The 16,883-nt window shown below is 35.2% G+C and overlaps 1 protein-coding gene across 2 annotated transcripts in view; it reads right to left on the minus strand.

Annotated features, from left to right (window-relative positions):
* LOC117916162 (probable ATP-dependent DNA helicase RecQ) overlaps positions 1–16,883 on the minus strand; it is a 41,936-nt gene that overhangs the window by 17,702 nt on the left and 7,351 nt on the right. For both annotated transcript variants that reach the window (XM_034832057.1, XM_034832058.1), the window contains 4 exons: positions 16,165–16,372; positions 15,909–15,994; positions 12,302–12,530; positions 11,975–12,098 (listed from right to left, as the gene is read on the minus strand). In XM_034832057.1, the coding sequence (XP_034687948.1) occupies positions 11,975–12,098; positions 12,302–12,530; positions 15,909–15,994; positions 16,165–16,372 (647 nt within the window). The remainder of the gene's footprint in view (positions 1–11,974; positions 12,099–12,301; positions 12,531–15,908; positions 15,995–16,164; positions 16,373–16,883) is intronic.

Genomic DNA, 16,883 nt, shown 5'->3' on the forward strand with positions numbered 1-16,883 from the left:
AATTTACCACATTTAAAACATTGGATTTTCTTTAAAGAAATATTTTGACAAATTTCCAAGGAAAAACAATTTCTTCGTGGATTGACGCTAGTAGACACTAGGCCACAGTTGAAATATTTGTGATTAGGGATTTGACATACTACTCCTTTTCACAAGACCACAACCTTTAGAGGAGAAAAAACCAACCACCGTTCTTTGCTTCTCAATTGGGAGGAAAGGAGGGAGAGGTTGGTTTTGAAATACGACTCATATGTAATTGAACTTCTAAACTAAATTTTTCTCTTTTACTTTGTACTAAACTATAAGTGCACCTATGGTTTTAGAGGGAAAAACACATCAAGAGCTATGTTTTTACTAAAGGTCCAAACAAAGCTTTCCACATTTCCTCTCACATGGAGAAACATAGCCAAGAGAACCCTTATTTCCTTCACTAGAGGTTGATTTAAGCTCGATTTGTTCCCAATTTCCAAATCTCTATAGAGTTATCTCAATGAAAAACCTCATCATCTCAGCCGTCCTTAGTAGTTCCTACTTGCCTTTTTGGAATTTTAACTTCTGGTGCAATCTCACTGATATTAAAATTGATTCTCTTGAAAGACTCATGTCATGACTCACCTTGGTGCACTTGTCTCCCACTACTATAGATTCAAGGGCATGGTCTTTATCCTCCTCTAGCTCATTTTCAATAAAATCATTTTTTCTGGTATTGTCCAAGTCCCCAAGTCCAATTCCTTTCTTTCCGACTAATTTTGTTTGAAAATCAAAAGTCCCTTCAAAGGTCAAGGCCTTTGTTTGGTTAATGGTGAATAAGAAGGTAAATACCAATTACTTGCTATAGGTGAGAAGACACTACAAATCCTTTAGTCTGCATTGGTGCATTTTATGCAAAGAAAATGGAGAAACGGTCAACCATGTTTTTCTACATTGTCCATTAGCCTTGCGGCTTTGGTATAAGCTCTTCAATTTAGGCCATATGGATTAGGTGTCACCTAGGAGTATCAGAGATATGATGATTATCTCTTTTAGAGAATTGGGGAATTCTTTGAGAGGCAAAACACTTTGGCAAATCTCTTGCCTCACTATTCTTTGGATTGTGTGGTAAAAGAGAAATGCTAGGATTTTTTAGGAAAAATGAAAAATAGAAGAGAAGTTTTGGGTTCTATTTCATTTCTATTCCTCCCTTTGGGCCTCTTGCTCTATCGCTTTTAAAAGAATTTCACTTAATGTCATTCAACTAAGTTGGATTTCAGTTTGTAATTCATAAGGGGTGGATAACACTGAGAGGAGTTGTTCTCAGTTTTCTATTATTTTGTGTATGCTTATGGTTTAGTTTATCCTTGTATAGTATAGCATACCCTACTTTGATCGAGTATTGTATGCATGTTAGAGGATAGCTCATCCTTCTCTCTTTCTTGTATCAATAAAATTTATCTTTGTTTCTGATAAAAAAATAAACAAATTAAGCTTGATTTGGTTGAGAAAAGTTTGTAGATTAGAGGATACAAGAGACTTTTAGGCAACCTTGTTATCTCTGACAGTGAGTTTCTTAATTTTTAAGAAAGACTCCTTTAAGGCCTTAGTGAGATTCAAAGTTTATTATTTCTTTTTCTCTTTCTCATTTCTTCTACTTTCTTTATTGTTAATATAATCCCAACTCCCAATTCCCCTCTATAAATCCTAAAAGGATGAACCTTATTCTATTATTATTTGATTCCTGGGTTCCTACCTTAGGATAATCCCACTTCATTATTGTTTTTGCACTTTAGTTGTAATTACTCCATTCACCTAATCCCAAAGATCTTATATGAAAAACAAACGAAATTACTTGATTCAATCAAAATGAATTCTTGCCTTGAGTAAAAAATTATGAATGACTTAACAGTTCTAATTTGAATCCACGAACCCAACAACATCCATTACACCATTTCAATATCTTGAGAATTGTAACTTCCTTTAAGGCATAAGATTTCAAGTAAAATACAGATTGATATCACATAACCTAGTTCTACATCATTAATGGGATAAGTTGATCTTCAACTATGGATCACACAAGAAAGCCCAATCCTTTGCTTTCATTTCCCAATTTTAAGAAATAAAACTTGTATCAAGAAATAGAAAAATTTACAAGAAAAAATGAAATTTCTTTCCAAAAGAAAACAAGTGTTGAAAAGTCAAAGATCAAAATTGTCAGAATAATTCTCCTACTTAATATTATTTTCTAGATACTTTCCTTTCTTTCTTTTTATTTTCCTAGAATCATGTATATAATAGGCTATAGACTTTCTCTCTCTTAGGCAAAATCTAATTGTACAACTGCACTTTACTTTCTTTCTTGGTTTAAATTAGACTTTGTAACTATATAAATATGTGATCACCGTTCAAGCAATCAATGAAATCATTCAAAATTTCCTTATGGTATCAAAGTTATTCTAGGGTTTTGCATCTCCCTTTTCTCTCGACTACCCTAGTTGACTTTTGTTAACTAGCTTGCTACTAGTTCTCCAATATGAAAAATAAATAAATAAATAAATAACCATGTTTAAGGTCACATTATGAAATAGTGGAAAATAAATTGAGAAGGAAATGGTTTCAAACGACAACCATTCTTTACATATCACCACTCACAAATTAAAATGGTATTACTTTTTTACAATGGTCCCAATCAGTGAAATATTTTGTTCGAGGTAAAGAAAAGGCAAGACTCTTTGAAGGATCTCAACCAATGTCTAAGCTTGGAGACCTCATTTCAGGGCATGGAATACTAAGAATTCAATGATGATGTACCAATTGGTTAACTCCATAAAGCTAAACATCAATCAAGGGTACATGTTCTACACCACAGCATAAGAAATTCAAAAGGTCATGATATTTGCATACTTACATAAGGGAAAAACACTCAACTTTATGAACTAAAAGGAAAGGTATGCAACACTCATCAAGGTTCTATAATGGTAACTGCCTACTACAATGAGATAAATAGAATTTGCTAAGAGATGGATATGTACCAAGATTATGAACGGAAAAATGTGGACAATAGTGTGTTGTTTAAGACAATTCAACAGAAGGATAAGGTCTTTGAATTTTTGAAAGGTCTAAATCAAAAACTTGATCAAACAAGAAGTCAAGTTTTGGGGAAGGAGCCAATCTTGTCCATAAGAGAAATCTTTGTCTCAATCAAGAAAGCAAAAAGTAGACTCCAATTGATGATGAAAAAGACAAATCCTCAACCAACCACAAGGAATACAATATTGGAAAACTCAACACTTGCTTTTAGCAAACTTGAACCTATGGTTTTGGAGGATCATGGCGTAGAAATAATGAAAAAGATTAATTGTGGTGTGATCATTGTCACCAATCACATCACAATCATGATATGTGTTAGAAGCTTCATGAGAGGTCTCATAATTGGAACAAAAATGATAAAACTCAAGGTAGCGATGGTTATGGATACCAAATAGTGACAATAGATCCTCTTAATGCTCTTGAAAAAGCAAACGCAAAGAACATAGAGATGTCTCTCTTCACAAAGGAACAAATGGAGCAACTTCAAAGGTTCATGATTCAAGCTCAAAAATGACCTTTCCGAAATGGTGTGTTGGTGGGGATTTCAATGTCATAAGAAGAATTTCATAAAAGTTAGATGGCTCCAAGATAACCCCAAGCATGAGGGACTTTGAAGATTTTATAACAGAATGTGAGTTAATTGATCTGCCTCTTAGGAATGCATTCTTCACTTGGTCTAATTTGCAAGAGAACCCGATTTGCAAAAGGTTGGATAAATTCTTATTTTCTAGTGAGTGGGAGTTTGATTTCCCTCATTGCATCCAAGAAGCTCTTCCTAGATTGACTTTGGATCAGTGCCCAAATGTGATTAACACCAATCCTTTTATTTGGGGGTCGACACCTTTTAGATTTGAAAACATGTGATTGTTTCATTCGGATTTCAAGGTTAAATTAGGTTATTGATGGAATGAGCATCGATTTGAATGGTGAGAAGGTCACAAATTTATAAAAAAACTACAGTTTATCAAGTCCAAATTGAAAGAGTGGAATAAGGAGGCTTTTGGAGACTTAATAAAAAAAAAGAAAAATATTTTTTTGGACATAGCGGGGTTGGATGAGAAGGAACAAGAAGGGAATTTTTCTCTTGAACTAGCAACAAGGACTTTAAGGAACTGGAAAAGGAATTGCTAAAGGAAGAGGTGTTTTGGAGGTAGAAATCTAGAATCAATTAGATAAAGGAAAGGGATTGCAATTCTAAGTTTTTCCTAAGATGGCCAACAGCAAGAGGAATAGGAAGTTCATTAAATCCTTGGTGTCAGAAGATGGGGTAGTTTTAAATAACATTGAAAGCATTTCAAAGGAGATTAAGCAACATTTCGGGAAATTACTCTCCAAGCCTTTAGGAAGCTCTTGGAGGATAGAAGGTTTAGATTGGTCTCCTATTTCAGCAGAGAGTGTCGAGTGGTTTGATCACCCCTTCTCGGAAGAGGAGATTCACAATGACATATTGCATCTAAACAAGGAAAAGGCCCCTAGTCCAGATGGTTTCACAATTGGTTTTTATAAAGAGTGTTTGGAGACAATTAAGGATGATATTTTAAAAGTGTTCTTAGACTTTCACAATAATAGGATAATCAATCAAAGCACAAATGCCACTTTCATTCCTCTAGTGCCAAAATAAAGTCAATCAACTAAGATCTTATATTACAGACCCATCAGTTTGGTTACCAGTTTGTACAAAATCATAGCCAAGGTACTCTTAGGGCGTTTGCATAAAGTTCTTCAAGATACCATATTTTCTACTCAAGGTGCTTTTGTTGAGGGGAGGCAAATTTTGGGTGTCGTCTTGACTACAAATGAGTTGGAGGATGAAAAGAAGAGATTAAGAGAAGAAGAGGCAGTCTTCAAATTTGATTTTGAAAAGGCCTACAACCATGTTGATTGGAATTTTTTAGATCATGTTCTTGAAAGAAAAGGGTTTAACTTAAGATGGAGGTCTAGATGGGGGGTTGTTTATCTTCGGCAACTTTTGCAATCTTAGTGAATGGTAATGTCAAGGGTTAGGTTAAGGCTTTTAGAGGCCTAAGACAAGGAGATCTCCTTTCCCCTTTTCTCTTCACCATTGTGGCTGATATTTTAAGTAGATTGATTGTGAGGGTGGAAGAGAAGTGTTTTTTAGGGGTTTTTGGTGGGTAGAGATAGGATCAAGGTGTCTCATTTACAATTCGCAGATGACACCATCTTTTTCTCTAGAGCATTCTTGGAAGAAGTGCAGTCTCTTAAGCTAATCTTGTTGGTGTTTGGGCGGTCTCTGATTAACCTTTAATGTATTCGGGTCTTCCTTTAGGAGGGAACTCAAATTCGATTTCTTTTTGGGACCTTGTGTTGGATAGAGTCTCTAGGAGGTTGGATGGTTGGAAATGAGTCTTCTTGTCCTTAGGTGGTAGAATAGCTCTAATTTAGTCATTTTATCACACATCTCGAACTACTTTCTTTCTCTTTTTAAGATTCCATCCTCAGTTGCTTAAAGGATAGAGAAAATACAAAGAGATTTTCTTTGGTCGAGTTCAGGGGAAGGTAAAAGGAATCATTTGGTCAAGTGGGATTTAGTCTGTAGGGCTAAGGGGTTTGGTGGTTTAGGGTTTTGGAAAATTTCTCTGAGGAACCAAGCTTTATTAGGGAAATGGCTTTAGAGGTACCCTAAGGAAAGTTCTACCCTTTGGCACCAGGTTATCTTAAGCATCTATGGGACACATCCAAATGGATAGGACACCAACAATATAGTCAAATAATCACATCGTTGCCCCTAGAAGGCCATTGCACATTTGCTCCAAGTTTTTTTCACACACACTCACTTTGTGGTGAGTGATAGGACTAGAATTCGTTTTTAGGAAAATTTGTGGTGGGGGGATCTACTTTTTTACTTACAATTTCCAAGACTGTTCAAAAACCTTCTTGTTTCAGCTATCCTAGGTAATAACACTTCTTTATCTTGGGATTTCACTTTTTGTCGCAATTTATCTGATGCAAAGTTTCTGAATCTTGAAAGACTATTGTCTCTACTTTCCAGTGTTCATTTATCCCCTTTTGTTCCAAATGCAAAAGCTTGGGTTCCATCCTCTTCAGAAGCTTTGTTTTTTTTTAGCCTTATCCAATTTCTCAGATTCTATTCCTTTCTACCCTACTAATTTTTTGTGAAACACAAAAGTCCCTTCTAAAGTCAAGGCCTTTGCTTGGTTAGTGGCACATAAGAAGGTAAATACCAATGACATGCTACAATTAAAGAGGCCTTTCAAAGCCCTTAGCCCTGGTTGGTGCATCCTCTGCAGAGGGAGTAGTGAGACGATTGATCATCTCTTCTTGCACTGTCCAATCACTTTAGGTTTATGGCATAGGATCTTTTCTCAGGCACGGATGGATTGGGTTCAGTCAAGCAGTATTCACGATATGATGGTGATCTCTTTAAGTGTTTTGGGAATTCTAACAGAGGCAAAACTCTCTGGAGGATAGCGTGTCTTTCTTTGTTATGGATTGTGAGGAGATAGAGGAACGTTAGGATTTTTTAGGATACTTAGAGGACGCCGGAGTTGATGTGGGATTCTCTTCAAGTTTATGTTTCTTTTTGGGCTTATTGTACAAACATTTTTAAACTCTATCCTTTAAGTGCAATTCAGTTTAACTGGTTGTCAATTTGCACTCCTTATGGTTGGGTCTACAAGGTCTAGGTTCATTATACGTGTATAAGTCTTTTGTGTTTTTGTATAGCCCTCCTTCTTTAGCGAGGGTTTTCTCAGTTTTTTTATCTGATTTGTACATCATGGGGAGGACTTCTCATCCTTCCCATGTTTTTCTATTTTAATACATTTGTTCTTTTCTGATCCAAAAAGAAAAAAACTCAAAAACAACCTTTCTTCTCATTATATGTAGCCAAACTAGTAATTTTCTTATCAATGATCTCCATACCTCAAAAACTAACCCCTAGATCATTGATTTAGAGACCACAAATCATATGATAGGTCTTTCGAATCTCTCCATATCTTATATACCATGTGTTGGTCATCAAAAAGTAAAGATAACATATGGAATGTTGTCTTCCATTGATGGTCAAGGGTATGTTAAAATCTCAAATAACTTGGTTCTAAATTTGTATTACATGTTCTTAATTATTCATGCAACTTTGAATCTATGAGTAAACTAACCCGTGATCTAAAATGTGTGCTGAAATTTTTTTCCTACATGTTGTGTGTTCCAAGACCAATGTAAAGGCAAAGGATTAGCAGTGCAAAACAGGTGAATGACCTTTATATCTTGGAAGAGGAATCAGAGAAAGAAATTGAAAAAACTGAATAGTGGTAACCATAAGCTCATATGTCTAGTAAAGAAAAGATCTGAATGTGGCATTGTAGGTTAAGTCACCCTAGTTTGGCCTACCTAAAGTTGATGTTTCCAACTCTATTCAAGAATAAAAAGATTGTTGATTTTCATTAAGAAACCTATGAGATTTCTAAACATCATAGTGTCTTTCGTTCATTACAAGTTTATGAAAAATCAAGTACATATTGTTCTCATTCATATTGGCTTACGGAGGCCATCTCATGTAAAAAAATTTAACGAGAACCAGATGATTTATTACATTTATGGATGATCTTTTCAAAGTGTGTTGGACTTATATTCTAAAAGACAAATTGAAAATAGAAAAAAAAAAATTCAAAACTTTTGCAAAATGTCCTTCAAGGGGAGAATAAGCCTAATGAAGCCATATAAGATTGATTATTATGAAACATTTGCCCCAACTACAAAACTGAACATTATAAAAGAGTTGCTCTCAATTACAGCAAATTGTAATTGGTTGAAGCAGCCACTTGATGTAAAAAATGTCTTCCTTCATGGAGGTCTTGAAGAAAAGGTTTTTAGGCAGTTCTCACTAAGGTTTGAAGCATCTATGGGAAAAGGAAATGTTCGCAAATTAAAGAAGTCACTTTCACTTTACAACATCAAGCAATCTCCAAGAGCTTGGTTTGAAAAAATCACAACTTCCATGCATAAATTAGACTACAAACAATGATTTATAAAATAACAGGACAGCTCGAGTGGGGAATAGTGCTCAAGCGCTTGACTAACACTTTAGCAACCTAGGCACTCAAGCTATGGTTAAGCGCGCTCAAGCGTTCATGCCAATTTTTCCAAAGAATGGCACAATACTTTTAGAGATTTCATGCAAATCTTATTTGGAAATCGTGAGATACCAACTCTCTTCAGCCTCTGAGCTTATATATACCCCATTATAACCCTTCTAAGGTTAAGGAGATTTTTATTATTGTTGGGATTGAGAGAGTTTCTTTGAGAGAAAGCCTAACAAGCCACACCATTCTCGATCTCTCATTTGAAGGATTCATTCGAGAATCTAGGGTTGAAGACCTGCATCCCTTCAGCGAGGTTCAAGAGTATTCACTGGAGCAATCGGAGGTTGTTGCGTCATAGACGTGGATCAAGTTGTAGGTACTAGAGGGTAAGTCTTTAGGGTAAAGCGGTAAGGTAAATTTGTGTAACTTGATCTCATATAGTGGATTTTGATTAACAATCTTAAACCTCGTGGTTTTTTATCTCCACAATTAATGTGGGGATTTTCCACATAAAAATATTTGTATCTATTGTTATATCTTTTGTTTATATTGATTGTTTTGATAATTTGTTTATCCCTACTACCTCGTCAGGTAAACATGTAATGTTTATTTTATAATTTTTTACTTACACCTATTCACCCCCTTCCCCCCAAGTGTTACCCTACTAGACTTCAATTTTTCAACTAACCTTTATAAGTGAAACATATAGAACAAGGAGAAAAGGATGCCAACAAGTACACAAAACCAACAAATATATCTTAAAATACACACACAGAAACAACCAATGAGGAGCACAAAACCCCTACAAATTCCTCTAGTATAGAAGCATCTCGCTAAGCAAATTTTGTTAACTTGTTAGGTGAGTGAGGCACCCATAAAAAATGACCGTCCAAACTAGAAAATCAATCAAAAACTTTGTGAAGCAATAAGAACACCGAAGATAGCTTCTTATAGGCAATCACCTATCCTTTCAATTTGTTAGGGCAAGAAAGCCTCAACAATGCAAAGCATACAAATGGCTCCTCTATATGTCAACCTATCATCTTTCTACTTTGTCTATCTAGACTTCAAAGAAATAAACACCTTAAGACTCTTGCGAGATTCAAAATCTCCTACATTCAATCTATTTGTCACCCAAGAAGGAACTTATGTTGAATCCTCATCTACCATAAGATTAGAGACACCTCAACTCCTCATCAATTGCACTCTTTCAATAGCGCCAACATCTCTACTTAAATGGCTAAGCTAAAGCCATGTGCCTTGGAGAAAGCTTGGAGGACGCCTTTATCATCTCAAATGGGGTCACCAATCCCAATTTAACCTAGGTTAACTAAGATGCAGCCATCCAAGTTAACCTTCAAGGTATTAATTAGCAGAGGAGCTCATTCAGCCCACAACTCCACCAATCTCCAATAAGTTAGGCAAACCAATGTTCAATCCAACAAAATAATTGCTAAATGTAGGAGCAGCAGCAGCAACAGTTGGATCATCAATTCCTATTTGACATAGCTTAGACAAGAGGCAGCTATCAAAGTTAAGCTTCAAAGAACCTATTTGCAGAGGAGTTCACTTAGCCCACAACTCCACTCCTCTCCTATGAGAAACAAACCAATTTCCAATTGAACAAAATAATGCCAAAACTAATAGTGGTTGAAAAAGTACTAGTAGTAGTGATCGTATATCCATATATAGGTCAATTTAGGAGAGCTTTTGAAAAGCTAAAAGCACCATTTGAAGGTCAAATACAGTCCTTCAAGGTGATTTGGCACCCATTGGTAACCCATCCAATGAACAAGAACAGACCCCTTTTCCTTCTAAACCTCGCTGAAGTGGGCTTGAAATATGCTGTCCACGTGATGTTGCACCATCTTGGTGACTCTCCAACTCTAATCAAGTCAATATCCTAAGCCATTCCAAGAGCTTCAAAATTGGCAAGTTGAACCAAACCATCAACAAGCATCTAGTTCAAAATGAACTCCTCAAGCCTTGCTCCCAGCTTAATGTCACAAGATGCTTCAAATGACCCTCCCCATGGGCTTATATATGAGGTAGGAAGCTTTTAGAGACCCCTGAAGACATCTACACTAAGCTACAAGTGGAAGAGTATGGAAGCTTCTAGAGAGGGCTAGAGATGTCCACACATCTCTACACTTGGCTAGGAGAGCATTGGAATAGTGTGGGGGTGTTCTAGAGTCTTCCAAAGGCATCTTGTACATAGCCTTGTACATAGACTAGTGTAGGAGCTTCTAGATCATTTTTTATTTGTAAGGAACCTCCAAGGTTCTAGAGACTTCCTAAGGTGCCTATAAATAGGTAAAGGCCTCATTTGGCCAAGGCACCACATAAATCACTTCCTAACCAAGCAAGTGAGCTTCCAAAGCACTTGTAAAGCATCCTTGAGAACAATAAAGCTTCCTATTCTTCAAATGTTGCCTACGTGTGCTTACTAGCTTCCAAGTCGGGTGCATCTTAGCCTAGCAAACTAAGCATTAAGAGTAAAGCTGACTTAGCAAGATCAAGTGTCTTAGCTTGTCTAAGTGCCGCACGAGCTTAGGAAAAGATTATGTCCGTTACATTAAGCTGGCATCTTTGCATTAAGGCATCTGATATAGGACAATCCTCAAATTGTTATCTACAATCAAATAAAGTGGATTAGGGCTTCAATTTTTTAGGATTTGAGGAGACAAACAAGAAATAAAAGTATGGCAGCAGGAAAAAATAAATAAAGAATAAAAGAATAAAAGAGAAAATATACGATAAATACTTAGAATCTGAATAAGGTTTTCTAGGAGTCTTACCTAGAAGAAAAATAATGGAGTCTTACCATTGGCAATTGCAAGGTTTGCAAAAAGTTTTATATTATTCATCATCATTCATTCATTAACCCCGTTTTTCAATAATTAACCTCATTTATAAGCTTTAGAAACTAAAAATTAAATAAAACTATGAAAACAGAAAACTAACCTTTATAGTAACTTACTAGAATTTTCATTTCTTTTCTAAGCCTCCTAAATTTTTCAAATTAACCTTTGTAGTAATTTATTTCTTTTCTAACACTCATAAAAAAAAATGCAGACTTTCTTTTTAGAACTAGAAATTTAAAACTTTACAAAAAAAAATTCATGTAATAATACTTCTTAATAAAGAAAATTTCCTACATTTTAAAAAGAACTAAAATAAAAACTTCCAAATCTAAGTAAGACTCAAATAAACCAAATAACTACTAAACTTGACTCTAAATAACTTAAATCAGAAAATTTTTCCTCCTCTTTTCTTTTCTTCCTTTTCTTGAATAGACCTCAGAGATTCATCCCTATCAGCATCAAGCCTCTTCCAAAGGGTTGATGGGGAACCATACCTAGGCAGACACCATTCAAGTGGAACTTCATTACCAATAAGCATCTAACATGTACTTAGGCACTCTTCCAAGGAATGAGCACTAATGTCTAGGTCCAGTAGGCCAAACACACAGATCAGCTTCATATGCAGCAGCAGCAGCAGTACTTGACATATAATGGCCACATTTTGTGCAAACACAATCCACACACCAATACCTCATGGCACACATTTCAAAATCAAAACAGTCCATCAACAATGACTATAAAAGATACATTAAACCATGTGAAGCACTTGATTATGAGAAATGCATACTAAATTTAGGTCAAGTTGTATAGTTCATGGACTAAAACTTTCAGATATTGTACATTTATGGGGAATAGAAAAAGCTAGAGAAAAGGTGCTTCATAGTGAAAAATAATTTTTTTTTTTTAAAAGTCCAAGCATATGCAACTATTCATAAAAGTTATGTATGAATAAAATTCAACCAATAAATTTGGTTAAAAACTGACCACATTTATCAGACTCAAATTTTTCCCCAAAATACTCCAGCAAGAACTTTCTTCGGCAGGTTGTCTGTAAGCAATAGTTCTGTGCAGCCACCAGTGAGTCCATAATAGCTCTTCTTTGATTTCCCTGTGGATGACAACCCAAATACTTCTAAGGTACAGAAAAAGCTCAAAAATATAGCTTGTTTTGGAGAAATTTAAAATAAAAATAAAATTAGAGCATTTTCAAGCACCTACTGCCTAATAAGTAAATAACCTGAAGTTATGCACCGTAAATTTTCCTGTACATTAGTCTCAAAAAATTAACAAGAAAAGGTCATGTAAACATACTTTGGCTTCTCCGCAGTAGAAATCTGCTTTCATGAAGTCACCTCTATTATAATAAAGCCAGCAGACAGAAGCTATACCATCTCTACCACATCGTCCACTTTCCTGATAATAGGACTCAAGACTCTTCGGGCAACCATAGTGAATGACATGCCTTATATTTGGTTTATCAATACCCATTCCAAAAGCAATAGTGGCAACCATGACATGTACTTCATCTCTTATAAAAATTCTGAAACAAGTAAAAGAGTCAGTGACATATGACTTCATGACAAGTCCTGGTCAAGCAATAAGATGGCAAAAGGTATAGTTTTTTTTTTTTTTTTTTTTTTTTGATAGGAAACGACAAATAGATATATTGATAGAAAAAAGAAGTACAAGAGAAGGATGAGGAATCCTCCCATCAAAGAAAACTAAACTAAAATAATACAAAAACAGGAAAATACAAGGTAAAAACAAACAAACTCTCTAGATTAGACCAACCCATTGGAATTACACACCGCTAGCCAATCAAGTTGTAATACGTTAAGGGGAATCCCCTTAAAAACCTTGGAACAAAAAGCCCAAAGAGAAGCAAGGAAATGAATAGAGCCCCAAAGATTCTCTGAAATCCTTGCTTTATCCTCAAAAATCCTCGCATTTCTTTCCCGCCACACAACCCAAATTAAAGCAATGCACGCAGCTTGCCACAAAACTATCCCTCTTAGATAAACCGAAACCATTATAATTGATGTACAGCATGTCGGAAATGCTCCTCGGGGAAACCCAATCCGTCTTGACCAACTGAAATAATCTGTGCCACAACCCCATCGTCAAAGAACAATGTAGGAAAAGATAATCTGCTGATTCTCCATGCTTCATGCACAGTTTACAAATATCAGGACTAAGAGTTTTATAGGGTATTCTCAATTGTAGCAAATCATTAGTATTTACCTTTTTGTGTGCCACTAACCAGACAAAGGACTTGACTTTGAAGGGAACTTGAGAATTCCAAACGAACTTAGTAGGGAAAACTGAAGTATAACCGGAAAGTTGGGATAAGGCAAGAAAGAAAGATTTGACTGTAAAAAGCCCTAAAGAAGATAAGGACCGGGATCTCGCATCTGAACCCGAAGGTGAAAAATGCAAACCATCAAGTGACCGCATGAGGCCTTCTAAATCTTCTATCTCAGAATCGGAAAGGTTACGGTGGAAATTAAACTTCCAAGAGAAGGGATGAGTAGAACCGAGAATTGAAGAAATAGAAATATTTTTATTCGTGACTACTCTAAATAGTCTTGGATATTGGGATCCCAAAGGTTGGTCCCCCCACCAAAAGTCTTCCCATAACCGAATTATTTCCCCATCTCCTACCACAAACCGAGTAAACTTGGAAAACTCCTGAAAGACTTGTGCAATAGCCTTCCAAGGACAACGATGTGACCATCTGACTATAGTGTTGGCATCCCAACCATTAGAGTGTGATTCATAAATGCTTAAAATAACCTGATGCCATAGAGCTGAACCCTCTCTAGGGTACCTCCACAACCATTTCCCTACGATGCCCTCCCCTCTTCATACTTAGATTTTTTGTTAGGTACTCTTTTTAAGTCTGTTTCGGTTTGGGACAGTTTAGAGGAGGGGTTTCATAAAAGACTAGTGTTGTGGAAAAGTCAATACATTTCCAAAGGAGGAAGACTTGTACTGATCTGTAGCACCCTTTCTAGCATGTCTATCTATTTGACATCCTTTTTTTGTATCCTGAGGACACTCAAGCTGAGGTTGAAGCAAAATCAAAGGAATTTTCCCTGGGGAGGAGGGGCCATGGAACGAAAACCTCATTTGGTAAAGTGGGTCATCATATGCTCAAACAAAAGAAAAAAAGGTTTAGGGGTGAGAAATTTATCATCCTCCAATAGAGCCTTGCTTTGCAAATGGAGTTGGCATTATGTGGAGGAAAGGGAGGACCTTTTGGAAAAAAGTAATCAGTGGTAAATATGGGGAAGAAGATGGCGAGTGGTGATATCAAGAAGTGAGAGATGGGTGTAAGGTAGGATTATGGAAAACCATTTGCAAGGATTGGGACATTTTGAGTAGTAGAGTTGCTTATTCAATGGACAATGAGGGGAGAGTGAGATTTTGGACGGACAAGTTGTCCAGAGACAAATCGTTAAGGACATATTTTCCCTCTTTATTTGTACTCACCACCCCTAAGGAGGCTTAGGTGGAGGAGGTTTGGTTCTCTTCATCTGATGAGGGTTGTTAGGCACCCCAATTCTAGGCGACTCAATGATTGGGAAGTGGATATCGTGGAACGATTCATCTTGAGGTTGCAAGGGTGGAAGGTGTGTTGGGAGGAGGATGAGTTGGTGTGGACAAGGGCAAATGATGGAAATTTTTTTGTTAAATCCTTGTACAAGTATTTGGAGTCAGGTGTGGACCTACATTCTTCATGTGCATCCCCCAACCAATGGCGAGACTTGTTTTTTAAGTGAAAAACTGTATTTTATAAATAAATAAAAAACCTAGAGTCACAACTTTTTTTTTAAAGGGAAAATAGTTTTTTATGAAGATTGATATTGTGAGTTGAGTCAAAAATGCTTCCTTTTTTTCAAAAAAAAAATGAATTTTGTGTAATCTTTGAGTGTGGTCCAATTCATTTATAGTTTTTGGCCCTTCTTCTATTGTAAATTTTGTGGATTTGATAAGGCCTTATCGAGGGGTATTGTTTCTTGTTGTCCCTCTTTGATTTTTTATCGCATCTTAGGCGCCTATTTTATACTCTTTGTGTACTTTGAGCGTTTTTTTGGCATTTCTCTTATTAATATTCGTTCTCTTTATCTATCAAAAAAATAAAAATAAATTTTTTATTATAAATTAAATTTGTGAGAAGAACTAAAAAAATATATTATAAAATAATATTAATATGTGTATTATTTATTATTATATATTGAATAACATAATATAAAAAAAATTTACTCATAAAGTTTAAAAAAATTTCATCATGAATGTTGTTTAACGTAAGAGAAATTTCATTTCTTTTAAATAAAAAATATTGAAGAGTAATATAATTTTTATTTTAAATATTGAAAAATAATATATATTCCATGTAATTTTTTTATTCATTTCACAAACTAAATATAAGCATAACATAACATATCCTATTAGATATACTAACTTAAGATATCATGTCCATTGGATATAATATCTACGGACACCATATCCAATTGAAAATCACATCCTAAGATATGCATTTCCTATCTGATGAGATATGATATCTTAGGATATACATATTCTATCATATCCCGTCAACCAGTAATAATATATATCATAACATACTTTTTTCAAATAACTGAAGACTACAAGATGTTTTTATTTCAACCAACTGGAGAGAAGAATCCTTTGTAGATCCAGCAATGAAAATGTCCTAAAAAAGGACAAGAGGCAAACATAGGTGATCACAATTCACAAGCACAAATCCTTAAAAAAAATAGGAAACTAAGGAAAATTATACTTCAACAAGGCGTACAATGATGTAATCACAAACATGGAATTAGTGATAACATTTTAATGGGTATGGAGACAACAATGAATCATTCAAATATCTATCAACAAAAAAGAGCTGAAAAACCTGTGGGATTCTTCACGAGCACTATTAGCCATTTGACCATGATAAATGCCAGCCTTTATTCCAGCCTCCTGAAGTGACTTGTAAATCTAAGATATGTTATGCAAAATGTCAGGCAAGTCAACCAAAACTCTAACAGCACTAGGTACCCAAATGGTCTTCAAACAACACATATGTGCACAAAGTACACTGACAAAGAAATATCATCAATTGCAAGAACTAAAGTGAACTCGAATGCAATGAAATACAAAAAGTGCACCTGCTCAACATCTTTGATTGTTGTACAATATATAATGGTAGAGTCAGAACTAGCCACAAATTTTGAGATTTCCCCCACAAACTCATCCATAAATTGGGAATTGCGAATAAAAGATTTGACTCCATAGAAGAGATTCTTACGATCAAAGGATCCAATGAAAACATTAGGATCTCTCATCTTTAGAGAATTAATAATGTCCATCCGAACCCTGAAATAATAAATAAAAAGAAAAACCATTAAGACCCTTACTTCACCAATAAAATCTCAAGCAAAGAAAAGGCTTGTCTGCTGAGATTTTAAGTATTTTTAAACTAAAAAAATAAGTGGTCTCACCCTTTTGGATCAATTGATAATGTAAATTAGTTGCCACTTAAGAAAATCATTTTACCTGAACATGGCCTAATAAATCATGTCATAAAGACCTAACTAAACACTAAAAGAAAGATGCAATAATTTTTCGAAATCTTACAACTTTAAGTTTTTTTTTACCACTTTTTCAAGCCTAATTCTTTTCATTACTCATCCTATCCTACAATATATCTTATTTGCAATAAATATCTATCTACTCTAGTTTTCTTCTAGTTTGCTAATTTGATCATGGAAAAGAGGTTTCATATCATGAAAAAAAAATGTCTTAATTGCAAAACACAAAAATGTCAGTTGAGTTTCCTATCTTGGTCATGGAAAAAAGTTCTTGTGATAAAAAAAATTGTGAAAAT

The sequence above is a fragment of the Vitis riparia genome, chromosome 6 (assembly GCF_004353265.1).
Source record: "Vitis riparia cultivar Riparia Gloire de Montpellier isolate 1030 chromosome 6, EGFV_Vit.rip_1.0, whole genome shotgun sequence".
NCBI lineage: Eukaryota > Viridiplantae > Streptophyta > Magnoliopsida > Vitales > Vitaceae > Vitis > Vitis riparia.